The following is a 26,721-nucleotide window of genomic DNA, read 5'->3' as shown; positions in this document are numbered from 1 at the left end:
CCATTTCGCTGCCCCGCGTGCTGGTCCCGCTGCTCCAGTGGAACTGCTGCAGCTGTGCCTGTGGGAGGTCCACTGGAGCCGTGGGACTAGGGGACCCCCCCCGCAGGCACGCCTGCGGGAGGTCTACCGGAGTCACCTGCTGCCCCCCAATAATCCTAGTGCCTTAGGCCACCTAAATGGAAGCACCGGCCCTGTACAGGTATATAAAATCATGAATGATGTGGGGAAAGTGGATAAGGAAAAGTTATTTACTTGTTCCCATAATACAAGAACTAGGGGTCACCAAATGAAATTAACAGGTAGCAGGTTTAAAACAAATAAAAGGACGTTCTTCACGCAGCGCACAGTCAACTTGTGGAACTCCTTGCCTGAGGAGGTTGTGAAGGCTAGAACTATAACAGGGTTTAAAAGGGAACTGGATAAATTCATGGTGGTTAAGTCCATAAATGGCTATTAGCCAGGCTGGGTAAGGAATGGTGTCCCTAGTCTCTGTTCACCAGAGGATGGAGATGGATGGCAGGAGAGAGATCACTTGATCATTGCCTGTTAGCTTCACTCCCTCTGGGGCACCTGGCATTGGCCACTGTTGGTTGACAGATACTGGGCTAGATGGACCTACAGTCTGACCCGGTGCGGCTGTTCTTATGGGGTGACCAGTGCCCTGACAGCAGGATTTAGCCCATTACACAGGAAGCTGCAGCAGCAAAAAGAACATCTTAATCCCTTAATCACGGCAGAAACTGAAATCTGGGTCTGTAACAATCAAAGCAGACAGAACAGTGTGTGCTGGGTCCAGCACTATGCTAACAACTTATTCCAGCCAACCCTGCTTGCTTTTTTCTATAGAAACAAGATCATCAGTGACAAGTTTTAACTTGTTCAAAACCCAGCTAAAAGTTCTGCAGAAATCAAACAATACACAACCCTGACCATCTCAGCCAGTCTGCAGCCAGGGAGGTTTCAATTCTAAAGAGAATGCTGTAGTTGCTGTCTCACAGGCGGGTGTTTAGCTCGGGTACAATCAAGGCAAAGGCTTTAAGCAGGCTGTGGAAGGTGCTGATGAGCTGTTGCATTCCCAGGAGCCTGATCTGCTCCGGTCTCTCCCCTCGTGTCTGGGATCCCCCCAGCCGGGGCTGACAGGCTCCGTTACGCTGCAGAAATGAGACAGGGACAATCAGCGCCGGGGTCAGGGTGAGCAGACCCAGCAGTGCCAGCTACGGTACTGGGCTCCCCTGGCGCTTGGGGTAAAGCTCTGACTGGGCGCTACACCCCGTGCTGAGGGGGAGGAGACCGTAAAGCCGACAGTGATCACTGCTCCTTGCACCCAGCGCAGCAGCTGTGACACATCCCGGCCCCTTCCCCTAGAGCCAGGGACACCACGACTCCCTCCCGGAGTCCCGCTGCCTGGAACCCCTCCCTGCAGAGGAGAGATGCAGACCTGCCCCCGCACTCAGCAACCCCCTTGCAGGGAGATCAGGGGCAGGGCTCCCTGGGGCCAGCTGGTCAGAGGGGCAAGGCCTGGGGGACTCTGGGCAAGGGCTTCTCCCCACTGAATCCCCCTGGCTGGTCTCCCCCTCACTTACCCTTGATGCAGGTGTTTGATCCCTGGTCACTTCCTGGGGAGAAGAAGGAGAAGGGGGGTGTTAGTGTCTCCAGCCCTGATCCCTGCTCGGCCCCTTTGTCAGCATTTACCCTGCTGCAGGATGGGGGTGACGCTGTCCTGGCCGAGCGGCTGCACTTCGCCTGGTGTGAGGGACGGCACAGGGTGAGCCAGCAGGAGCCAGGGCTGATCTCTGCTCTCCAGGGCTAAGATCCCTGTGCTGGCCCCCACTGGAGTCTTGTACCTATGGGGGTGGGACTCTCAGAAGTACCTTAGTGACTCAGGAGCCCAAACCCCATTGAAATCAGTGGGGCTGAGGCTCTGACATCCCCTCACTCGGAGTACAACACGTCCTATTGGCACCGAACCCCACTCACAGCTGCAGCAGAAGGGGGCGGGGTTAGACCCAGGCCAGACAATGCCAGGACCATGTCAGGCCCGAGGCAACACTGAATGCCAGACTGCACCGCAGACTGCGGGCTGGGAATTTCAATGTGGCCGAAGGGCGTTGGGTGCTGATACGCCACTAACTCCCCTAGGTTCCTTTAAATGCAGCCTAATCAGGGCTCATCCACATGGGGACATTGACCAGCACCAGGGGCGGCTGCAGGCCCCAGCACACCAAGTGCGGCAAGCTGCGGGGGGCCTCTGCCAGCACCATGAGGGCGGCAGGCAGGCTACCTTCGGCGGCTTGCCTGCGGGAGGTCCCCTGGTCCTGCGGCTTCGGTGGACCTCCCGCAGCCTGCCTGCCGTGCTTGGGGTGGCGAAATGCCTAGAGCCGCCCCTGACCAGCCCAGCTGTAACAGAATAATTTAGCTCTACCGGTCAATCTCCCCGTGCAGCCAAACTCCCTGTGTCACCGAAACAGCAGGGACCCCCCCACCCCACAGAGGAACCCTAGGGTGTGTTAACACGTCCTGTACCACCCCCAGCAGCCTCAGCGAGAGCAGCACGTCCCCTGGGCTAGTGTCACCCTCCCGTCACCTACCGGAGCTGGAGGAACCTTCGTGAGCTGTGGGGGAGAAGGAAGCCGGGGTCAGTATCTGGCGGAACACAGGGTCCCGGTTCCCCCCGCCCCACACTGGTTATACACGTACACACCCCAGTGACTGACCCAGGTGTTGGTGTTTTGCCATTGTGCCCAGACACCACGGTGATGGGCGACCTACACAGAGCACCCAGGCACAGCCAGGGCGTTAGTGTCACTGGCCAGTCCCACTGCTGCAGCTCCTCAGTCATGGGGGGCTAGGGGAGGTCTCCTGGGACTGGCCCCAGGCTGCCACATACCAGGTCACAGGGACGGGGACAAGGTGTGGCGGTGGGAGGGCTCAGCACTTACCTGGAGCCGCTTTGTAGCCGTCTTCCTTCTTCCCTGCAGAGACAAAGCAGATCGCAGTGAGTGCGGCTGCTCCCGGGGCAGGACCTGGCTCCAGACTGTGTCTGCAGCCCAGAAATGGGGTACCCGGCCCTTCCCAGAGCCCTGGGACTTACTGACCAGGGATGGGATCTGTATGAACCATACCCCCTCCCCAGGTTTCTGGTTGGTGGGCAGGCCTGGCCCATCAGGGCCACACAGAGGTTTTGGGGGCCTGGGGCAAAATCTGAAGCCCTCAATCCTTCCAAGAGTGTAAAAGCACTGAGGGGAGGCCCCAGGGGTGGGTCAGGAGAGGAGTTACAGAGCGAGCCTGCCCTGCACTCACTCCATAGTGGTGGCTCCTGTCCTGTGGGACTGGGCCCTGTGCCCTGGTACACAGGGTCACAGCACAGACTTGAGTGTGGCGCTGCGACCCCACGTGCCAAGTTAGCACCATTCAACTTCTGTGGCTCGGGGGGCCCAGAGAAAACTGCCCCTTTGTTCCCTGCCAGACAGCCCTGGGCCCAGCAGCAGAGCGGGGCAGCCACACAGCACTGCCGCCGGGGGCTGTAGGGGTGGGTGCAGGGGCCCAGCCAGGCCAGAGAAGGTCAGCAATCCCAGCCCAGGCTCTAGGGTGATGGGCACGTCACAATGGCCTGGCACAGATGGCGCGTCGGTGCCCCACCCGGCACTTACTGAGGAAGATAACAGCTCCAGCGACGGCAGCAACCAGCACGAGAACCCCAGTAACAACACCCACGATCAGCTTCACGTTGGACTTGGGCACTGAAATGGGAACGGGCCAGTGATCAGGGGAACCCCAAACCCTCTCACCCTATTACAGGGATGAGTTTCCCTGCTCCCCACTGGTGTCCTGTGTCTCTCCCCTGAAATCCCCATTACATGGCTCAGTCATCCTGCCTCTCATTAGAGCCTCATAACCCTCCCCCCCCCCCGCAAAATCCTCACTCTGCCCATCCCAAGCCAGTCCCCGCTTACCCCAGGGCACTCTCAGATCCTGCACCAGGGTGGGGTGCTCCACACAGCAGGTATAATCGGTCTCACTGCTGGGGTCGATCTCTATGGTGGCCCGGGTCTGGTAGGTCCCATCCCCGCTGGGAAGCACCCCCCACTGGATCGTCTCCTGCGGCATGGCCACCCCCTTCTTCAGCCACACGACAGCCACGCTCCGCGGGTAGAAGCCGTGGACCCGGCAAGAGAGGGTGGTGAGCCCGTCCCGGCTCGGCCGGTCGCCCACCTGCACCCGCGGTGGCTCTGGGAGGTAGGAGAGATGGAGTTAGAGGGAACTCCCTGAGCTGGATCCCCTGGGAGAGGCAGCAGCTGAGAGCCTGGTGCCTCCCATCACAAGGCGGCTGGGGGTGTTAGAGACCCTCTAGCACTAGCCAGAGGCACCAGCCCAGCCCCCAGCTCCCCTGTACCCCGCCCAGTACCCACAGTCTGCTCCCCCTTCCAGCTAGAGCAGGCAGCGCTCGGACAATGCATGGCAGGGGACAGCACTGCCCTGTCCATGTCCAGAGCGATGGGAGCTGGTGCAGCCGCGCTCTCACATCTGATTCTGATACATAGGACAATGGCACAGGCACCCTGAGGGGCTCTGCTCCGCTGAGGGGGTGGCGCTGAACAGGGTGGGACGGGACAGGGAGACGAAAGGCGGCTCCTGCGGTGATGCTGGGGCCTTGCCCGATGGGCGCGGACAGAAACGTCCTGCCAGAGACAATGCTCAGCATGATGGACGTGGGGGAGCAATCTCTGCAGTGAGGATACACCCCATTCAGTGACCCCGGGGTCTGACATGCCCCCTCACCTCTCCTCTGCAGCGTCTCCTTCCCGTACTCCAGGTACTTCCCCAGCCACTCGATGCACTCCTGCTCCATGTAGGTTCTCTCTCTCTGAGCGATGCTCCTGTCAGCATCCCATTTCTGTTTGGTGATCTGAGCCCCGTCATCTGCTGCCACCCAGGCCCCTTGGCCCATATCGAAGCTGATGAAGTCTCGCCCGTCGTAGGCGTACTCAAAAAAAACCCCTTTGGCGCTGTCATCCTGGAGCTCACAGCCGTACTTCAGTTGGAAAGTGTGAAATCCTGAAACACACAGTGCCGAGGCCCAGGCTGGCTCAAGGTTTGAGCCACAGAGAGCAGCTAGAGATTCTCTAACACCCGCAGGCCCCTGTGATGGGGGGCACCAGCCCTGAGAGAGGCAAGTCCTCTAAGCTGCCTAGAGAGGCTGCAGGAGGGAGCAGCCAGTCAGGGACCAGCAGGACCATAAAAGGAGGAGCTGCTGGGCAGAGGAGCTCAATTGCTGGCTGGAGCCAAAGGAGCAAGTACGGTGCTCCTGGCTGGCTGCAGGGCTGGGCAGATCAGTGCTGGATGGAGCCAGGCTGCAAGAAAAGTCCCGGGGCTGTGGGGTAGTGGCCCAGGGAAATGCAGTAGCAGACAGTTAAAGGAAAGCAGCAGACAGCTGCTACTTATAGGGTCCCTGAGTCGAGACCTGGAATAGCGGGTGGGTGGGCGTGGGTCACTCCTATCAGTCTCAGTGGGTGGCTAAAACTCTGAGGAAGGAGTAGCCCAGAGGGTGCTGGAAACCCAGAAGAGTCACAAATTGTTATGTTGCCGCCCAGGCGAAGAGCCCCCAGGGAGGAAGCAGTGGGGGGCACGGCTCCACACCAGAGCAGGGGACAATACCTGAGCGAGCCCAGGAGGGGCTGTAAGCTGGGTACACTGATAGGACCTGTTGGACGGCATACCCCAGAAGGGGTCTATTTTCTGTGTGTTTCACACACAGACTGTGAGACTCGGCCAGGGGGGTGAGCCACTGACAACCTGCCCAAGAAGGTTCACTGCTGGCAGGGGTCACCACAAATCAATGTAAACTTGGAAAAAGCAGACACACATCTGGCTGGCAGGGGTGTTCATGAGAGGTGAGTGGGGCCCACCGCACCCCCTTACTGCAAGCTGTCTGCAGCCTGGCCATCCTGGAGTCCCCTCAGCCCTGTGCCCACCAGAGCTCACACAATTCCACATGTGCCCCCACAGTGGTGGGTGGGTTTCCCAGTGCAGGTGGGGCTCTGGCTGCAGCAGGGGAAAGCCCACCCACACTGACATTGCTCCCATCCCTTGTCCCTCACACTATGGTCAGTGCCCCACCTGTTCTGGGGGCCAGTCTCCCCATCCACAGCTCAGCCCCTGCTCTCTGGAGGGAGCCCCCAACACACTTGGGCTACAGCCAGAGGGGTTGTGATGGGAGCCCACCCCCTGGCATGGAGAGAGGGAACAGGGTCCCCATCTTTAACCCTGCTCTGACTGGAGCAACCACATAGGGTCCCTCTGCCCCCTCCCCGCTCACACCGACCCCACCCAGCAGCACCTCACCCCACATGTGCCCCATGTTCCCAGTATCGACTTGTTCCAGTTTGTAGGCACAGCTCCAGGCACCGCCCAGCACCCTGGGGCGTGACCATGGCTCAGGAGCAAACTCCCGTGGTTCTGCTCCTGTTCTGCCTGCCTGCTGTTTCCCACAGGGCTGGAGCCACAGGACGCCCTGTGCTAGGATGGCTCCTGTTCCCCTACAGCTGGGCAGGCGGCAGAGACTCTGCCCCTGGCTAAGGTGGCCCCACATGCCAGGGTTTGCCAGGAACCCAAAGCAGGGCTGCCCTTGTACATGGCTGCACCCTTGGCTGTCAGGAGAGGGACATGCTGGGGCAGAGGGCATGGGGGACAGGAAAGAGAACCTAGGGGCAGGAAGGGTGACTATGGGGGCAGGAGAAACACTGAAGGGGGAGCAGGACAGGCCCCTGGCTCAGTGAACAGAAGCAGGGAGCTGTGGGTGCAGTAGGGTGATGAGAACAGTCCAGCCAGGGTCCTGAACACCCTCACACTCCCCCCATCCCAGACACAGAGAAAACCACAGTCTAGACGGCTGCATGTTCACCAGTGACAGGCGATTTGGGGAAGGGGCCTAGCTGGAGACACTGAAAAGGGCCCTATGCCTAGGGAGAGCCGGGCACCCCCCTCTGCGAATCAGGCCCCTGTAGGGCGTGCAGCCAGCCCCCCACCACCACGGGTCACTGCAGGGAGTTCAGGCCAAGCCAGTAATGGTGGGGGCAGGAGCGACCTCAGTAACCGTCCCCGCAGCCGGCACCAGCCTGAGCTCAGCGCAGGTTGGACACAATTAGCCCCCGTCTGCACACAAACCCCAAAGGTAGCCAGGGCTGGGCAGGCTGCCGGGTTCCACCTGCTCCCCCCAACACGGCACGTCTCACAGCCCTGCCACCACGCTGCTGGGGCCATGGGAGCAGGGGAATGAACTAGCTAGAACGGTCCCCCCTCTCCCTCCAGGTACTGGGGGTCCCCGCCTGGCTTTCCTCCCCAGGCTCTCCCCATCCCCTGGGCCTCTGCTCCTGACCATCTTCTCCTGCCTTTTGGTGTCTGCTCCTCGTTGATTCCCACCCAGGAGAGTCTCCCCTCCAGCCCCTACACTGTCCTACCCCCCAGCTCAGGTTCCCCGAGCTTCTTAACCCTTTACAGGTAAAAGGATTTTGGTGCCTCTGGCCAGGAGGGATTTTATAGTATTGTACACAGGATGGCTGTTCCCTTCCCGTCACAGTTATAACAGAGTCCTTCTTTAAGGCCAGGCAGCCTGGCATCTGTCTGCTCTGAACAGAGCGAGGAACCTTCGAATGGGAGGCCCTGGATCGTCTGCTGCACGTCCCGTGGAAATCCGGAAGACTGTAACCAGGAGCTCCTGCGCGTGGTGAGAGCCGTGGCTACTGACCTGGCCGCAGAACCCGTGACATCCAGGGCTGCCTGCAGGGAAGCCCAGGCCACTGCTCTCCCTTGCTGCACAAGGGCAGGGAACTCCGGCTGGGCGCCCTGGGGGAGCAGGTCCTGCCATTTCTGCATCGCTTCCCACCTGTGAAAATCACAGTGACCCAGCCAGGCCTGCTGGGTCGCCATGCGGAGCTGCAGCCCCCTGGCGAGGGGGTTTCCTACTGAACAAGGCCAACTTCTTGGGGATCATTTGTGTTTGCCGTGGGCCCCACTTGACCTTGATGGTCCTTTTCACCGGCTGCCACCACTGGGGGGCGGAGAGAAGAGAAAGAGGGAGAGTGTGTGTGTGTGTATATAAATAAATAAAAATATTCCTGCTCTGTTCGCTTAAGAGCGAGGGAGGAAGGCTGGGTTCTGCCAGAGCCTCAGGGGTTTCTGTGATCACCTCAGGTAGAGGAAGAGTGACGAGAGGCCTGCTGCCACCCAGCTAGCCGGGAAGGCCTCAGGGACTCTTCCCCCACCTCCGCCTGTACGCCCAGATTTGAGCCACTTGTGCAGTAAGTCCTGGTGGGCTTTGTGCTCACCCTGGAGAACAGTCTCGGTGCCGTTCTACGGCCGGGTGAGGTCTCCTGGCCACCAGATGGTGCTGACGATGCCGAGTCCTGGACGTCCAGGGACCCTGGTACCAGCAGTGTAAGCAGGTCCCTAGCTGCCACGTACGCCCCCAGGGTGGATGGTACCGTGAAGTGTCTGGTACGCTGACAGCAGGAGGGTGGTGCATCCCTTGGTGAGGTACGCGGGACCCGCGTGAGTATCTTTAGCGGCAGCTGCAGCGGTGCCGGCGAGGGAGAGTGGCCCGGTGTGGGTCTCGCTCTGTCCCGGTCTCCTGGCCTGGCCCCTTTCGGAGCCAGGGAGTGGCTCTTGTCTCGGTGCCCGCGGTGCCTCTCCTTGGGCACTGGCAAAGAAGAGCTGTGCCATAAGCCCCGACTGGCGGGAGCCACGCTTTGCACTGACGCGGAGCTCAAGCACTCGCACTGCTAAAAATGACTTCCAATTAACCAACGACACACAATGAACTGAGAAACCCACTAGAAAATCCGGCTGAAGCGAGGAGGGAAGTTCCAGCAGCTGCCATTGGCGGTAAGAAGGAACTGAAGGGCGCAGGCTTGGCACGGCCCCTTATACCCACACTGTGAGTGCATGGCACCAGAGGCTGCCAGAACCGACCCGACAGGTACCACTAGGGGAACAATTCCATCCACGGTGCTCGGGTGCACACACCCCTACGTCGGAATGGACGTGTGCAGCACACCTCGAAGAACGTGCAGGACGAAGCCGTAAGAGATAAGGCCCCGAACTCCTACACCCCCAGGTGCAAGGGAGGGCAACCAGGGGAGGGCGGGCTATGAGGGGAGCCTCCTTGATGGACAGGAAACACTGGGATATCGTCCTGAGAGGCTCAAAGGGGCCCTGAGTCAGGGTGAGAAGGTCCCACACTGGCGCTGAATGAGTCTGAGAAGTATGAGACAGGGATGCATCTGGGAGCAAACGCTGGATATCCCAGAGTACAGAGACCCTCTGCCTGCCCAGGGAGAGCAGCCACTCGATATGACATTGAGACTGCCAAGCCCTGGGTCCGAACTCCAAACCCTGCATTAGAGCTGGCGAAGAAGCAGAGAAACTCCGTCTCCTGTAGCACGGCTTGAACTGCCCCCACTTCTAGATTAGGCAGATCCTGTGGGAACTTTCCTGGATGCTAGCAGAGAGATGTCACCACACGAGCCTCACATGAGGCTGCTCAAAGCCCAGGCTGTCAGTCTGGGGTGCGCTGGCTCTAGGGGACAGAGCGGTCCCTGGGATAGCACATCCTGCCCTAAAGGAGGACAAGGGGGTAGACTGAGCCACACTGGGATCAGGGAACCAGGGCCCCCTTGGCCAATAGGAAGCTGCTGACATCTCCGGCGCCCTCTCCCTACAGATCCCCTGGAGAGACAGGACTCAGTCTCATAGACTTTAAGGTCAGAAGGGACCATTATGATCGTCTAGTCTGACCTCCTGCACAACGCAGGCCACAGAATCTCACCCATCCACTCCTGTAACAAACCCCTAACCTATGTCTGAGTTACTGAAGTCCTCAAATCATGGTTTGAAGAGCTCAAGCTGCAGAGAATCCTCCAGCAAGTGACCCATGCCCCATGCTGCAGAGGAAGGTGAAAAACCTCCAGGGCCTCTGCCAATCTGCCCCGGAGGAAAATTCCTTCCCGACCCCAAAAATGGTGATCAGTTAAACCCTGAGCATGTGGGCAAGACTCACCAGCCAGCACCCAGGAAGGAATTCTCTGTAGTAACTCGGATCCCATCCCATCTAACATCACATCCCAGACCACTGGGCATACTTACCTGCTGATAATTTGGCAATTGATCTTTGATTAATTGCCAAAATTAAGCTATCCCATCATACCATCCCTTCCATAAACTTATCAAGCTTAGTCTTAAAGCCAGATATGTCTTCTGCCCCCACTACTCCCCTTGGAAGGCTGGGCCAGAACTTCACTCCTCTAATGGTTAGAAACCTTTGTCTAATTTCAAGTCTAAACCTCCTAGTGTCCAGTTTATATCCATTTGTTCTTGCGTCCACATTGGTACTAAGCTTAAATAATTCCTCTCCCTCCCTAATATTTATCCCTCTGATATATTTATAAAGAGCAAGCATATCCCCCCTCAGCCTTCTTTTGGTTAGGCTAAACAAGCCAAGCTCTTTGGATCTCCTTTCATATGACAGGTTTTCCATTCCTCGGATCATCCTAGTAGCTGTTCTCTGTACCTGTTCCAGTTTGAATTCATCCTTCTTAAACATGGGAGACCAGAACTGCACACAGTATTCCAGATGAGGTCTCACCAGTGCCTTGTATGTTACTAACACCTCCTTATCTTTACTGGAAATACCTCGCCTGATGCATCCTAAAACTGCATTAGCTTTTCTAACAGCCATATCACATTGGTGGTTCATAGTCATCCTGTGATCAACCAATATTCTGAGGTCCTTCTCCTCCTCTGTTACTTCCAACTGATGTGTCCCCAATTTATAACCAAAATTCTTCTTATTAATCCCTAAATGCATGACCTTGCACTTTTCGCTATTAAATTTCATCCTATTACTATTACTCCAGTTTACCTGTCACCCAGATCTTCCTGTATGATATCCCGGTCCTTCTCTGTGTTAGCAATACCCCCCAGCTTTGTGTCATCCGCAAACTTTATTAGTACATTCCCGCTTTTTGTGCCAAGGTCAGTAATAAAAAGGTTAAATAAGATTGGCCTCAAAACCGATCCTTGAGGAACTCCACTAGTAACCTCCTTCCAGCCTGACAGTTCACCCTTCAGTACGACCCGTTGTTGTCTCCCCTTTAACCAGTTCCTTATCCACCTTTCAGTTTTCATATTGATCCCCATCTTTTCCAATTTAACTAATAATTCCCCATGTGGGACCGTGTCAAATGCCTTACTGAAATTGAGGTAAATTAGATCCACTGCATTTCCTTTGTCTAATAAATCTATTACCTTCTCAAAGGAGGAGATCAGGTTGGTTTGGCACAATCTACCTTCTGTAAAACCATGTTGTAATTTGTCCCAATTACCATTGACCTCAATGTCCTTAACTACTTTCTCCTTCAACATTTTTTCCAAGACCTTACATACTACAGATGTCAAACTAACAGGCCTGTAGTTACTCGGATCACTTTTTTTCCCCTTTCTTAAAAATAGGAACTATGTTAGCAATTCTCCAGTCATACAGTACAACCCCTGAGTTTACTGATTCGTTAAAAATTCTTGCTAATGGGCTTGCAATTTCATGTGCCAGTTCCTTTAATATTCTTGGATGAAGATTATCTGGGCCCCCCAATTTAGTCCCATTAAGCTGTTCGAGTTTAGCTTCTACCTTGGCTGTGGTAATATCTACCTCCATATCCTCATTCCCATTTGTCATCCTACCATTATCCCTAAGCGCCTATTTAAAGTCTGAGGCAAAGTATTTGTTTAGATATTGGGCCATGCCTACATTATCTTTAACCTCCATTCCATCCTCAGTGTTTAGGGGTCCCACTTCTTTCTTTATTTTCTTCTTATTTATATAGCTATAGAACCTTCTACTATTGGTTTTAATTCCCTTTGCAAGGTCCAACTCTACATGGCTTTTAGCCTCTCACTTTATCCCTACATGTTCTGACCTCAATAAGGTAAATTTCCTTGCTGAGCACTCCCATCTTCCATTCCTTGTAGGCTTTCTGCTTTTTCTTAATCACCTCTCTGAGATACTTGCTCATCCAGCTTGGTCTACAACTTCTGTCTATGTTTTTTTTCCCCTTTCTTGGGATGCAGGCTTCTAATAGTTTCTGCAGCTTTGACGTGAAGTAATTTCAGGCCTCCTCCGCCTTTAGATCCACGAGTTCTTCAGTCCAGTCCACTTTCCTAACTAATTTCCTTAATTCTTTAAAGTTAGCCCTTTTGACATCAAAAACCCTAGTCCCAGATCTATTTTTGTTTATCCTTCCATCTAGTTTGAACTGAATTAGCTCATGATCACTTGAACCAAGGTTGTCCCCTACAACCATTTCTTCTGAGGTCCTCACTACTCACCAAAACCAAATCTAAAATAGCATCCCCTCTTGTTGATTCTTCAAACTACTTGGTGAAGAAATCCATCAGCTATCACATCCAGAAAAATCTGAGCCCTATTATTGTTACTAGCACTTGTCCTCCAGTCTATATCTGGGAAGTTAAAGTCTCCCATGATCACACAATTCCCATTAGTGTTTACTTTATTAAAAACATTAAAGAGGTCTCTATCCATATCCAAATCAGATCCCAGCGGTCTGTAGCACACCCCAAGCACTATCTCAGGGGAGGCTCTAGTAGCTTTCTTTCCCAGTGTGATTTTTGCCCAGACTCTGTCTTGTCTATTCCATCACTTATTTCTTTACAGTTAACCTCCTCATTGATGTACAATGCCACTCCACCACCTTTGCCTTTATTTCTGTCTTTCCTAAACAGCACATAGCCTTCAATACCCGTACTCCAGTCATGAGTACTATTCCACCATGTTTCTGTTATCCCTATAATATCCGGTTTCACTTCCTGCACCAGTAGCTCTAGTTCCTCCATTTTGTTACCTAGGCTCCTCGCATTAGGACATGGGACAAAGAGAGCTCTTGGGTCATGGAGTCCTGTCCGTGCCGTCACAGGCAGCCCCGCCATGACCCCATTCATAAACTGATCGCCATTAGCTCTGGGGAGCAGGGGACAGGTGTACAGGGGACCGACTGACCACCCCGGGAGATGCCCTCTGTGCCTATAGCCCTTGGACCCCTCTTTCAGCCAGGAAAGGAGGGGCCCCTGCAGCGTGGGTGAGAGGCAAACGGGTCTCTCAGTGAGACTGGAAATTCCCTCACTAGGAACAGAAGCACGTCTGGGTGCAGGCTCCTCGGTGCCTGAGCCAGCTCTCCCTTGCGTCGCTCGTCACGCCTCATTCCTTGACCACGCCAAGTTCGGCCACGCTAGGGGCTTTGCTGTACACAGGACATCAGAGGGTTGGCTTCGTCCTGCTGTGATGACGACCTCGTCCCACCCTGTTCACTGATGCAGGGCACTGTGCTGATGTCGGGTCGGAGTTGGGAGCTGCTCCACCTGGGGACAAGGCCAGAGCCCGCAGCCAATCACCCTGAGATGCACCCACTTCATGCCAGGTTCCCTCCCCTGCTCCGTGCTGAGCTGAACTCCACGCAAGCACTCGCCCCTCCCAGCTGGCACTGCCCGTAGCACTCTCCTGTCCGGCCCGGCTCTGGGAAACAACGGGCGCTGAGCCCCACCCGAGAGGTGCTGAGGCTCCGGGGAAGCCAGACTCTCCTGTTCAGACGCACCAAGGTGTGAGCAGGCAGGGACAGCAGGAACGACTGGAGCTCTTGTGTGCACTCACCCCAGTGCACTCAACACACAACACACCCAGCAGTGACACTGGGGCAGGCTGCGACCTCCTGCAGGCTGCTGGCCGTCCTGAGCAAAGCAGGGAATTGTCCCTTCTCTCCTGAGCAATAACCCCTGAGAGACGGTGGGTCATTCCCAGCCCCAGGCGAGCTCTCCGTGGGGTGGAGCCCAGGCGTCTCTCTTCCCAGCGCAGAATGAACCCGCGGTCCCAGGATCCGGAGTGCCTGGGAAGTGGTTTGTGCCGCTCACCCTCTGGCTGGAGCGTCGCTGAGGATGGCCAGAGGTGACCCCTTCCTGTCTGAGGGCAGTGACCCTGACAATGAACCCGTGGCAGGTACCCGGGGGCTGTGGCGAGGCCAACAGGCGAGGAGCTGAACCGGATGTGCTGGGATGCAGAGGTGACACCGAGCTCTGAGGTGATGCTGACGAAGGGGGGTGGGCAGGGCTGTGTCTCAGTTCCATGGAGCACAGACAGGCCCTTTGCGGATCACCACCAGGGTGGGACTTAAATGTCTGTCTTTAATCGGGGCTGCCCAGGGCTCTCCCAGAGATGTTCCAGACCGAGCACGGTCCTATTGCCCCAATTTCTCCTTGAGCAGGGCCAGGATGAAGTACAGACCCTGTCCCCTCTCTGGGACTGGTCCTATGGCCCCTGTTTGCAGGAGATGGGGGACAGCCGCCTGCACCCCCCCCCTCCCGAGGGGCCGGGGGAGAGGGAGAAGGGGCCAATCTGGGCAGAACCAGCGCCCACGCTCTCTGGACAGCGCAGAACTCACCTGGTGCAGGGACCAGAGAACAAGGATACGCACACTGGAGAAGACGACCCACCTGTGCGCTGCTCTGTCCTCGTGTCACACAGTGACTGGGACCAGAGGCTGCCTTGTGGGTGTCCCCCCGGATCAGCCACCTCTGGGTGTCGACACTTTCCCTGCAGTGGCTGGGATCATCTCACCTGCTGCATGGCTGGTCTGGATGCTGGGAAAGGCAGCCTGGGTTTGGAGCAGGATTTACAGCCCCCCGGCGGCCTTGGCAGGAGCCGGGGCATCTTTGCTTTGTCCGAGGAGTCATCCGTTGCCTTCCCACTGATTCCCCAGCTGGCACCATCCACGTGTGGGGAGGGGAGTTCAGGTCACTACAGCCTGGCCAGCTGTCTTCGGCACCCAGCTGCACACGCCGACAGGCAACCGCACTGCAGCCCTGGCCCCTGCTGAGTCCCGCAAGGTGTCCAGAGGGGAGTCAGACCAGATGGCTGCTGCCAGGGGAGTCGTTCTGAGCGCCCAGACCCAAGCATTTGCTGTTTGTGAAAGGGCCAGATTCACACAGGCCAGCTGGTCCTGCTGGGCAGAGCGCGGGACGCAGCAGGACTGTGAGGGACGTGGTGTCTCCAGGGTGCTGTGCCCACCCTTCTGGTTAGGGGCCGTAAGATTTCCGTCTCCCTGCAGAGGCCTTGCCGTGTCCTGAACTAGGGGTGTTCGTGCTCCATCGACCTCAGGAGAGGAAATGAACTCTGGCTCCAGCTGGTTCTTAGCCCCCCTGCTCCATCTCTCAGGGCACCTGCTCTTCCTGGATCACGTCTGTCGAGGTCAAGCTGAGAGAAATACCAGGTGGGTTTGGGAACCACAGGGGTAACACTGCTGAGTGGGGTCGCTGCTGTTCTGACCCCGCTCCTCCTCATCTACATTTCCTCGGGCGGTCGCTCTGAACTGGACGCCGCCCGTTTCCACGTGGCTTCCAAGAATCCCGCCTGGAGGAGTTCCCTGCTCTCCCTCTCCCATGGCTCCTGCTCCGAATCCAAGCACTGTCCCTTCTCCTGGGGGCACTGTTGGCTCCTGCGCCTCCCAGACCTGGATTCCTGCTTCCTTCCCTCAGCCCTCCCTGGAGAATCGGCAGCAGCAGACTCTGAACCGGACCGAGCTGCCGGATCCTGTGCCGGGGTCTAGCTCCCTGGAGCTGCTCTGCTTTTCCTGTGGCTTTGGAGAGGAGGTGGCGGCTGACAGCCATGGGGACTGGTCCAGTTGTCCCGTGGCTGCTCCCCAGCGCAATCTGAGGGTGACAGGGATGTCTCTCACCGCAGGGCTCAGAGGATGCCCTAACAGAGGGGAGAGTCCCGGTCCATGGGCCTGACCCCACTGTGTGCCCAGCACTGAGTCCCTGGCCTGTGTCCCCAGAGCAGGAGACTCTGACCGAGTCTGAACAGCGCAGGCCACTCCAGGGAAAGGTCACTATGGCGGATCCGGGTCCATGATGGGAAATCCCAGGGTTTGACCCTCCTCCAACTCGTGCTGGACAGAGCCTGGCAGGGACTGGAAATCTCCCCCAGGGATCAGGCTGCAGCAGGGGAGGAAAGGCCCTGGCCCTGGGTACACATCTGATGGGGGTGAGGGGATGAGGTGCCCAGCCTGCGGCTTTGCTGCTCCAGACTCAGGACAGGGGCTCCAGGATGGTCCCTGGCCCGGCCGGCTCTGCTGGGACATGCTGGGCGGCTGACACAGAACACACACAGACCCCCAGCCAGGGGCCCGAGGGGGTGCATGTCAGGCAGCCCCATCCCTCTTCTCCCCCACACTGCCCTCCATGGGGTGAGCCGGGGGGGGTGTATGTGTGACTGATGGGGTCTTGGAGGGACCAGACTTGTAGCTCCCCCATGCAGGTGGGGCCCAGACACAGCTACAAAAGCAAACTCTGTCCTGCTCTGCAGCAGCACCTTGGGGACCGTCCCGCAGCGCTGGGGGGCAAAGCGGGAACCTGGCGGCTCCTCTGGGCAGCGATGGGCAGGTCCAGCTCTGCCTGGGAGCTGCAGCGGGGGCAGCCCCTGTGGACAGAGCCGGGAACACACAGATGGAAGGAAATTGTGATGTAAAATCCCAGGCTACTGAAACTGATTTCACGAGGGGTCTAGGTCTGACGCGGGACGTCTGAACACTCAGGGTTGGGGACGCTGATTTCCAGCCTCCTCTCCCAGCCTCCAAGAGCCACCTCCCTGTAGGGCCCATCCTAATTACACACCCACCTCTGCCCCCCACTGGCCCTGCTCTAGCCCAGGCCCCTTCCCTGGGGCTCCCCTGGCCAGGAGGCGCCGCCCAAGGCCCACAGGCTCTGCCCTGGGTGGGGGGAGAGGAGGCAGCGCAGGGGCGGCAGCAGGGCCAGGACACCCTGGGGTGCAGATCTTAAAGCTCAGTGCTGGGAGCTGTTCCCAGGATGGGGGGCTGTGAGTGGGGAGACTGTCCCCCAGCACCCCCTTAGCGAGGGGCATGGGACTTGAGAATGGGGGGCAGGGGGGATGGGGGGCAGGAGGGAGCAGACCCCCTCCCATATATCAGCAGCAGGCGGTGAAGGCCACTCCTGCCCCTGCAGCCCTGACTGCTAAGGGGATGGGGGCAGAGAGGAGAACTCGCCTCTTCCCCCCCCCAGCTCCAATTGCTAGGGGGATGGGCAGACACCTGCTGGGGCCTCTCCCCCTGCAGAGCCCCATCTGCCTAGCGAGCTGGCAGGGACGCCCCCTGCATCCTGCCCCCTCCTTGGGCAGGAGGGCTGGCACCTAGGCCAAGAGCACCCTGTGGGGCAGGTGCTGCAGGACCAGAGCCCCAGCTCCAAGGCATCTGGGTGCACACGAGAGGAGCTGCCTTGGGGGGTGGGGCGCTTGCACTGTGTGTCACGGCTGGGCCTGCAGCCCCGTCCTTCAGCACCAGGGATTATCGCCTTCCCCACGCTCAGTCTCGCTCACTGGCCCCCTGGTGCCACCCCAGTGCTAACCATGGGGGGTAGATCTGTGTGTGGGAGACACTGACGGGGACTCTGCCGCACCCAGTGCTGAGGGGGAGTTTGGGAGACTCAGAGGGCAGCCCCCCACCCAGGAGCCAGAGGGGGAACAGGGCAACGTGGGAGTGGGTAGGAGGGAACTTGGGGGGGGGGGGGGCAGAGGGCTGTGGGAGGGGGTAGGAGGGAATCTGGAGGGGATAGCAGGTGGGGCAACCAGAGGTAAGCAGGAAGCTGCAGCGTCACCAACCCCAAGAGGGTGAAACGGCCATACAGACTCACACCCCATGGGAGTGTTTGTGTGTCAGGCTGAATTCCTGCTTCCCTCGGCTCTGAGCTGGGCACCCGGGAGGGGTGTGTGTGGGGCGGCCCTGGGGGGGGAGGGGGCGGGCTGGGCACTGCAGGAAAGGTTGAAACCACCAAAACTCACACACAGACTAATGGGCCCCTGCCCTGTACTGCTGGGGGGGTGGGATCCTGACCCAACACCTGCCCCGGTCCCTGCCCATGGACACACACCAGCTCCCTCGCCGCACACCTCCCATCCCCAACACTGCCCAAGCCAAGCCCCTGTCTGAGCCAGCAGCAGAGGGGTAGTTGGGGGGGGTGAGTGCAGCCAGGCTGGAGATAGGGGGTGGAGCTCACCCATGGGATCCCGCCCCCCACCACTCACTTTGGGTCCCCTCCGTCTCTCCAGATGGTAGTAAGTGGGGTCAAGGGTCTGGCAGGAACTGCCTCTGAACCATAGAATATCAGGGTTGGAAGGGACCTCAGGAGGGATCTAGTCCAACCCCCTGCTCAAAGCAGGACCAATCTCCCCCTCCCCCCCATACACAGTCCCACCAGCCACAGCCCCCTCTGCACACACCACTCCTGGGGGAGTTCTCTGCCACTCTACACATGCAGAATTCATGTCCCCCCCAGATTTTTTTCCTCTGCAGAAGATACATTCAGCTGGAGAGGTGCTGCAGTTACACCTTCATCCCACCAGGGGCTGCTATGGCACCAGAACAGCCAGCGGGGTTCCCCACAGCACCCCGCCTGTGGGGCCAGGTCGGGATATGGGGGGGCGGGACAGAGAGCGGGACACATGGGGCTACTAGGGGGTCACAGACTGGGCTCAGCAGGGCTAGTAGGGGGACAGACTGAATGGGAATGGAGGTGCAGGGCCCCAGGGGAACAGGGGCAGATGTTCCTCACTGAATGGGAGAGGCTGGGATCAGCCAGGGTCTGCAGGGGGGAGGCTCCCCAGCTCCCGAACAATCTCCCACCAAACAACCTGTTCCACAATTCTCCCAGCCACCCCCAATAACTCTCCGGGTTCACTCCTCGTTCCTGCTCAGCAATTCCCCCTCTCTCAGCTCCTCAGTTACCCCGACTGCTCCCAGCCTTTGCACTGCATCTGAGCCACAAGGAACCCAGGTGTCAGGAACAGGCAGGGAATTTGCTCTCACTGCTGCTACTTCAGTGTTGGGGGGCGGATACCAGGAGGGGCTAGGGACACTCCGGGGTGAGGACCGATGCCACAGGCCGGTATCCCAGACACAGGGAGTCACGAGACCAGGCAGTGATAGTCCCTGCTCAGGAAGGGCAGGGCAGGGCAGGCACGGTGGAGCAAAAGCAGCAGAGACCTGTCCCTAGCAGGGGAGGTCAGCAGCGCCCGGCACTCAACGCTTATGGATCACAACGCACAACAGCACAATCTCGGGGCCTGGCCAGGGGGCTACAGCCCCCCCTCAGGGACCCAGCATGAGGAACGGCTCTTTACCCCTCTATTGATAGTGAGTAGGGGAACCTGCCTCACTCGGGGGGGTCCAACCGGGGGTGGGGGGAAGGGAAGCCACACGTGCTGGGGTTTGTGCTGCCAGGAGTCAGGCAGCCAGGGAGTTTCTGCACATTACAGGGGCTGATTCTCTGAATCGCCAGCCCGAGTCGATGTCAGACCCTGGTTCTGAGCAGGGGAGAGGAACCGACCGTCAATAAACTCAGACTGGAGACAAGACAAAACTCCTTCTAGGGAGGCTCCCTGCTAAGCGGCTTCTCCCCAGGACTGGGTGAACGCAGGGCTGCCGCTCGCCTGACTGTACTGTGCCTCTCAGGACACTGGGTGGGTTTGGTAAAGACCCAGCGCCTGGAGTCCTGGGATTAGGGGGAATCTCAGCTCTTCCTTACAGCCCTCCTAGCGGCAGAGAGAACCCTGGAAATTTGACCCCTAAAGACACAAACCAGAGGCAAATAAAAAGAGAGCACAACTCCATTTATCCAACCCACCATTGGCAGCTCTCTGCATTAACCGGACACCCAGGAGTCCAGGGCCAGAAGCAAGAGCTCTCTCCTATGGCCGCTAGCTGGCCCTGTGGCACTGCATTTCCCCGTTATCCGGATTTCTGATGATCTGATCTCGCTCCAGATCCCAGCTAAGATCGGATACACAGGGCTCTGCTGTAACCGCCAACAGAATCACCACAAAACTGATATTTAAGCCAAACTCAGGATTTGTGGGACCTGACTTGTGATTTCTGAACATATGGGGCAGAGGTGCTGGCACTAGGGGGTGCTGCTGCACCCCCTGGCTTGAAGTGGATCCCACCATACCCAGGGTCCCAGTTTGGTTCAGTGGCTCTCAGCCCTCCCCCTCCATGTACAAACTGTCCCAGCACCCTGCCTTGGGGTGTCGATATTGGGACAGTGGCGCTGTCCCAGCAGGGAGGAACAGGGTCCCGCATGCAGGATCTGCAGGTGGGATTTTCTGGCCAGGGTGACCAGGAGACAGGACTAGCCAGGTCTGATGGGACCTTCTGGCCCTCACACTTGTGAGGGTCTGCCTGGGAACTGACCACAGCTGGACTAGGGGGCAGGGGGCCCTGAAGGGGGGCAAACTCAGCTGGAAGTGGGACTGATAGAAGTCTCGGGTGTTTGGGGTGGGGACTGCGACGAATTGTGGGGGGTTTCTTGGTTTTTCCGTGTTTTCCAGTGGGTTGCATGCAGTGGGGGTGGGGGGGGGCAGACTCAGTTTCCCTGGGTGTTACTGGTTTAATGAGGTGAGAGGAGAGGGAGTTTGTTGGTACACAGGACCAGAGAGGGAACTTGGGACCCCAGCCGATGGCCTGGAGAATGGAGACCCCAGCGACTGGTGACCCGGAGACCCGGCTCAGGAGACCCAGCCGGTTCTGGCCAGTGGGAGGACAATGGGCTGCAGGGAGAGGACCCCGGTGATCTGACCAGCAGGCTCCAGCCACATGGGGGCTGAGAGGAGAGGAGACCCAGGCCTTCCATTTATGACCCTGTTTCCCTGGAGAGAAGCCAATGGACAGAGGGGCTCGGGGCCGGGGATATGGGAGGCCCAGCTGGGAAGCAGAGGGGCTCGGGGCTGGAGAGGGGGAGCAGGCAGAGCCCCCGTGGCTGCAGGGGGACTGGGATGTGCTGTGCTGAGGGAAGCCAGGCCTGAGCCCTGAGAGTTTCCTGTGCTGGGTTCAACTCTCAATAAACCCTCCTGTGTTACGCTGGCTGAGAGTGGCTCCGGGCTAGAGAACAGGGCGAGCGGGGGGGGATATCATCTCCTTCGGGGGTGAGGAGGCCCAGGGGGTCCAGAGCGAGGGGACTCCCTGAGGGGGCCCACGGCAGAGACAGACATGCTGAGGCTCAGAGAGGTGCAGCTCCAGGAGGTGGAGGGGCCTGACCCCAAGAGAGAGGACCCCCGAGAAGGGTTGTCGCACTGGAAGGGGCACCCCCCACGGACCGCACAGGGCCAAGAGGGGGCACGATCTGTGAGTCCGTGACAGGGACAGCAAGAGATTCACACTTTGGAGGGCATCAAAAACGTCTTTCACATGAACCCCTCCCCACCCTGCAGCCCCCCCCGTTCACACTGACCCCCCCCATGAGAAATTGCCACCATGGGTCCTGTCTCCTCCACCCCAATTCACACTGCCTTCCCCTGAGGGTCCCTCAGTCCCCTCCCTCAGTTCCACTAGCTCCCCCCCTCCCAGCCCCTCGGGTGCCCCTGTTCACAGACTCCCCGATGCAACCCCCCCTCCTGAGAGTCCCTCCATCCCCTCCCCCCCAATTCACACTGCCTCCCTTGAGGGTCCTTCTGTCCCCTCCCTTCATGCACACCAGCCCCCCCTCCCCTCCTTCCAGCCCCTTGGGTGCCTCTGTTCACACTGACACCCCCCGAAGTTGCGTCCGTCCCCTCTCTCCATTCCTACCACCCTTCCCTCGCCCTTCCCCCCACAGAAACTCTGTTCACACCGACCTGCCTGACCCTAACCCCAACCCGAGTCTCCCTCCTCCCTCCCCCCACACCAACCCCCCAGCCCCCACCCTGCTGTGAGTCCCTCTGTCCCGCCCCTTCACACCAACCCGCCTCCGAGCCCCGTGTCCGGCCCGCACTCACCCCCGCTCTGGTTGTAGCGCTCGCGCAGGGTGTTCAGGTTCGCTCGGAACTGGGGCAGCCAGCCCTGTGATCTGTGTGCCTCCTCCTCCCAGTACTCCGGTCCCACGTTCCGCGCCATCCATTCCGCGCCAGGCTCCGCTCTCTGCCTCTCGCTGTCGTAGCGGTAGATGAGCTGATCGTCCACGTACCCAGCCTCTTTGAACTGGGGCAGCCCTGGGCCGGGCTCCGACACCCCCATGGAGAAATAGTGCAGTGAATGCAGGCCTGCAGGGACATGGGGGGTGCGGGGAGTCAGAGCTGCTGCTGCAGTGTATTAAATGGCTCCGTGTAGGAATGTGCTATTTGGGGTGCACTGAGTGCATCTACTGAAGCCACTGCCCTTCACCCTGCCCTTATACCCGTAAGATTCTGCAGACTGCTTTTGACAGGGGTTGAAAAGTGGAAAGAGGGCAAATCAGAGCAGGGGGGTGGCCAGGGTCTGAGCGGGGGGTGGAAATAGACTGGTCAGGGGTGTCAAGCAGCTGGAGGCAGGATTAGGAGAGGGGCTAAAGGGCAAAATCAGGGATGAGGGAGGGGGAGGAGGTGGAGTTGAGCCCAGGAGTGAGGCGATGCCAGAAGGCAAACCCCAGCACAGGCCGAGGCAGAGGGGGTAGCAGTTACCCCAGTGGCACTGAGACACCTGTGTTTGCAAAAATGGTGGGGGGCAAAGGGGCTTTTTTATTTCCCCTCTCACAGCCAGCAACTCTCAGCATTGGCTTCCCAGGGCTGGGTTCTCAAAGGCACAGGCATCCCACTGCCTGGTCACTGCCACTCTGTCTGATCTCACCGACTGAGGCTTTGTCTGCACCACAAAGTTCAAAGCGCTGCCATGGGTGCCAACGCTCCTGGCAATCCACCACAATGAGGGGATTAGCTCTGAGCACTGGGACCCGAGCATGTCCACACGAGCGCTTTGAAGCTCTCAAACTCGCTGCACTGGGGGGCGTGTGATTTTTCACACCCCTGAGCCAGCAAGTTATTGCGCTTTCACTTGCCAGTGTAGATAATCCCTGAGACTTAATTCAGTGAAACATTTTACACAGATCCCCTCAGAAACAAAAAATCCCTTATTGCTATATCTGATTGCATGGAGTCTCCGAGCAGTTTCCCAAATTGTCTTATCTGCTGCTGGGATTTCCTGAATTCTTAATTCTAACTTTTTCTTCTCATTTTTAGAGCAGATGTTTATTCTGTTGGATCAACTGACTTCCACTCTGACTGAATTTCTGGCCTAGTGTCAAAACTTTGTTTTGACTCCATCCACCAATGCAGATTGCATTTTTACAACTGTTATTTTGCCCTTCAGTCCAGCCCTTAGTGTTTTTCCGCATGCCATTGCTTGTGTGTACAACTTGATTCTCAAATATTCATTAAAGGCCATATACTCTCTCCTATAATGTCCTTCTCAAAAGCAAAAATCTATCGTAATTTTTGCTGAACATTAGAACTGCCGTAGTGGGTCAGACAAATAGTCCATCTAGCCCAGTATCCTGTCTTCTGACAGCGGCCAGAGCCAGGTGCTTCTAAGGGAATGAACAGAACAGGCAATCACTGAGTGAATCATCCCATTGTCCGCTCAGCATCTGGCAGTCAGAGGACACTTTAGGGACTCGCAGAGCATGGCGCTGCACCCCTGATTATCTTAACAACAGCCCTACTGGATCCAACCAAAGATCCACCTAGCCCTGTATCCTGTCTGCCAACAGTGGCCAGTGCCAGGTGCCCCAGGGGGAATGAACAAGACAGGGAATCATCAAGTGACCCATCCCCTGTCACCCATTCCCAGCTTCTGACAAACAGGCTCGGGACACCATCCCTGCCCATCCTGGTTAATAGCCATTGATGGACCTATCCTCCATGAACTTATCTAGTTCTTTTTTGAATCCTGTTATGGTCTTGGCCTTCACAACATCCTCCAGCAAGGAGTTTCACAGGTTGACTGTGCGCTGTGTGAAGAAATACTTCCTTCTGTTTGTTTTAAACCTGCTGCCTATTAATTTCATTTGGTGACCCCTAGTTCTTGCGTTATGAGAAGTAGTAAACCACACTTCCTTATCTATTTTCTTCACACCAGTCATGATTTTATAGACCTCTATCATATTTCCCCTTAGCTGTCTCTTTTCCAAGCTGAAAAGTCCCAGTCTTATTAATCTCTCCTCATACGGCAGCTGTCCCATATGCCTAATAATTTTTGTTGTCCTTCTCTGAACCTTTTCCAGTCCCAATATATCTTGTTTGAGATGGGGCGACCACATCTGCACATAGTATTCAAGATGTGGATGTACCATGGATTTATATAGAGGCAACATATTTTCTGTCCTATTATCTATCCCTTTCTTAATGATTCCCAACACTGTTCAGTTTTTTGGCTGCTGCTGCACATTGAGTGGATGTTTTCAGAGAACTATCCACAATGACTCCAAGACCTTTCTGAAGTGGTAACAGCTAATTTAGACCCTGTCATTATATGTACAGTTGGGATTATGTTTTCCAATGTGCATTATTTTGCATTTATCAACAGTGAATTTCATCTGCCATTTTGTTGCCCAGTCACCCAGTTTTGTGAATCCTTTTGTAGCTCTTCACAGCGTGCCTGGGACTCAACTATCTTGAGTAGTTTTTATCATCTGCAAATGTTGCCACCTCACCATTTACCCATTTTTCCACATCATTTATGAACACGCTGAATAGGACTGGTCCCAGTACAGACCCCTGGGGAACACCACTATTTCTCTCTCTCCATTCTGAAAATTGACCATTTATTTATTCCGACCCTTTTTTTCCTATCTTCCCACCAGTTACTAGTCCATGAGAGAACCTTCGCTCTTATCCCATGAGTTTACTTTGCTGAAGAGCCTTTGGTGAGGGACCTTGTCAAAGGCTTCCTGAAAGTCTAAGGCCACGTCCAGACTAGGGTATTAAAATCGATTTTAGATACGCAACTTCAGCTACATGAATAACGTAACTGAAGTCGAATTTCTAAAATCGAGGTACTCACCTGTCCAGACGGCGCGGCATCGATGTCCGCGGCTCTCCGTGTCGATTCCGGAACTCCGTTCGGGTTGATGGAGTTCCGGAATCGATGTAAGCGCGCTCGGGGATCAATACATCGCATCCAGACTAGATGCAATATATCGATCCCTGAGCAATCGATTTTAACCCGCCGATGCCGCGGGTTAGTCTGGACGTGGGCTAAGTCCACTATACCCACTGGATCCCACCTGTCCATGTGCTTGTTGACCGCCTCACAGAATGCTAGTAGATGGGCGAGGTGTGATTTCCCTGGACTAAAACCATGCTGACTCTTCCTCAACAAATCATCCATGTCTGACAATATTGTTCTTTATTATTGTTTCAACCAGTTTGCCGGATACTAAGGTCAGCTCGCGATATGGGAGAGTCACCTCCACGCCAGGAAAAGCAGGACATGCCCCTGCCCCTCTCCCCGCACACCCCGTGGGGATCCCGAAGCTCCTACCCAGCAATCCCAGGAGATCCCAACAGCACACAGGCAGCAGCTGGTCTGTGCTCTGCAGCGGGCGCTCGCCCCCAAACTGAGCCCTGATTAACGCAGATCCTGGGGCTCCACCTCTCCCCTGCCCTGGGCACACGGCCAGAGACGGGGGGTGGGGGTGACACATCCCCCCCTAGGATGACACCTCTAAAGCCTCGTCCCCACTTACAGACCCATCGCTGCCCGTGGGGGCGGCTGGCCTGGTGTGGACACAGCTCAGCCTAGCCCGGGGCCAAGCCCCGCTCAGGTCTAGACACGGGTTAAACCCGGGGTCGGGGGGAGGGATATTTACCCCTGTGACTGACCCCCCGGGCTCTGCAGACAGGGGTGGGGGGGGGCAGGGGAAGCCCCATCTGCCAGGAAGGACCCAGCCTGGCAGCGCCTGGCACAGGGGCTCCCCACAGCCCCGGGGCAGGGCGGGCAGCGGGGACCCAGACCCCAAATCCGGTTAGTCACCGATCGGCACCATCGGGCCGGGATGGTCCCTGCAGCCGGGACCCGACAAACCAGAACCGACCCCCCCGCGCGATCGGGCTGCGCAGCGCCGGGCACAGCGGGGCCACGAGCCTGGCGGCGCGAACCCGCGACAGGCCGAGAACCAGCCCCCGCCGGGGGATCCCGGACAGGCACCGACCGGACCCCCCCCCCGCTCCGGTCCGACCGCAGAGCCCGGCGCTGCTGACCCCCCCCCCCCGCACTGACCGGACCCCCCCGCTCCGGTCCGACCGCAGAGCCCGGCGCTGCTGACACCCCCCCCCGCACTGACCGGAGCCGCCCCCCGGGCTGGCCGCAGCCCCCAGCAGCAGCAGCAGGAGCAGCAGCGCCATCGCCACCCGGTCCGCCCGGCAGGGATCGGGCCCTTTCCCCCGTCCCGGGCTCCCGCCGGCCCCGCCAATAGCCGCGCGCAGGCCCGTCCGCGTCACCGGTCGCTGGGCAGAACGCGGCCGGGCAGGTCGGACCCGGGAAAGCGAAACTCACCAGCGCTGAGCGCAGCGGGGAACCCCGCCCGGAGGCCTCGCCCCATGGTCAGAGCACCCCGGGCAGCGCCCCGCCCCAGCCCTGAGGCTCCGCCCCTGGGCTGCACATCCCGGGCAGCGCCCCGCCCCCAGCCCTGAGGCTCCGCCCCCTGGGCTGAACATCCCGGGCAGCGCCCCGCCCCCATCCCTGAGGCTCCGCCCCCTGGGCTGCACATCCCGGGCAGCGCCCCGCCCCCAGCCCTGAGGCTCCGCCCCCTGGGCTGAACATCCCGGGCAGCGCCCCGCCCCCAGCCCTGAGGCTCCGCCCCCTGGGCTGC

General features: G+C 57.9%; 2 protein-coding genes across 5 annotated transcripts in view; both read right to left on the bottom strand.

Moving 5' to 3' along the window:
- Nucleotides 1–15,851, bottom strand: part of LOC127032755 (uncharacterized) — a 73,188-nt gene extending 57,337 nt beyond the window's left edge. For 2 of the 4 annotated variants that reach the window (XR_007768900.1, XM_050920293.1), the window contains exon 1: nucleotides 14,586–15,851. The gene's annotated coding sequence lies outside the window, so the exon portion shown is untranslated. Of the gene's footprint in view, nucleotides 1–7,744; nucleotides 7,962–13,769; nucleotides 14,518–14,585 lie in introns of those variants that run through there. The other 2 variants (XR_007768902.1, XR_007768901.1) reach the window with 2 other exon arrangements.
- LOC127033084 (major histocompatibility complex class I-related gene protein-like) lies at nucleotides 1,147–26,301 on the bottom strand. The gene is made up of 10 exons (XM_050920887.1): nucleotides 26,194–26,301; nucleotides 21,875–22,138; nucleotides 4,780–5,055; nucleotides 3,954–4,229; nucleotides 3,618–3,740; nucleotides 2,940–2,972; nucleotides 2,589–2,612; nucleotides 1,693–1,743; nucleotides 1,584–1,616; nucleotides 1,147–1,151 (listed from the first exon to the last, which is right to left on the bottom strand). Exons 1-10 carry the CDS (start codon nucleotides 26,252–26,254, stop codon nucleotides 1,147–1,149), a joined length of 1,146 nt encoding a protein of 381 aa, XP_050776844.1. The 5' UTR covers nucleotides 26,255–26,301.
- Nucleotides 26,302–26,721: the final 420 nt, after the last annotated feature.

This window comes from Gopherus flavomarginatus, chromosome 12 (assembly GCF_025201925.1).
Source record: "Gopherus flavomarginatus isolate rGopFla2 chromosome 12, rGopFla2.mat.asm, whole genome shotgun sequence".
NCBI classification, from domain to species: domain Eukaryota; kingdom Metazoa; phylum Chordata; order Testudines; family Testudinidae; genus Gopherus; species Gopherus flavomarginatus.
The sequence above is the reverse complement of the archived record's forward strand: the minus strand, read 5'-3'. Positions and strand labels throughout refer to the sequence as shown.

Excerpts from the sequence above, each read along its gene's own strand:
- LOC127033084 (XM_050920887.1), bottom strand. The coding sequence starts at position 26,254 with ATGGCGCTGCTGCTCCTGCTGCTGCTGCTGGGGGCTGCGGCCAGCCCG. Across the intron at positions 3,741-3,953 it reads GGATCTGAGAGTGCCCTGGG|TGCCCAAGTCCAACGTGAAG; the intron begins GTAAGCGGGGAC and ends TTCCCATTTCAG. Across the intron at positions 2,613-2,939 it reads CGGCTACAAAGCGGCTCCAG|CTCACGAAGGTTCCTCCAGC; the intron begins GTAAGTGCTGAG and ends TCTCCCCCACAG.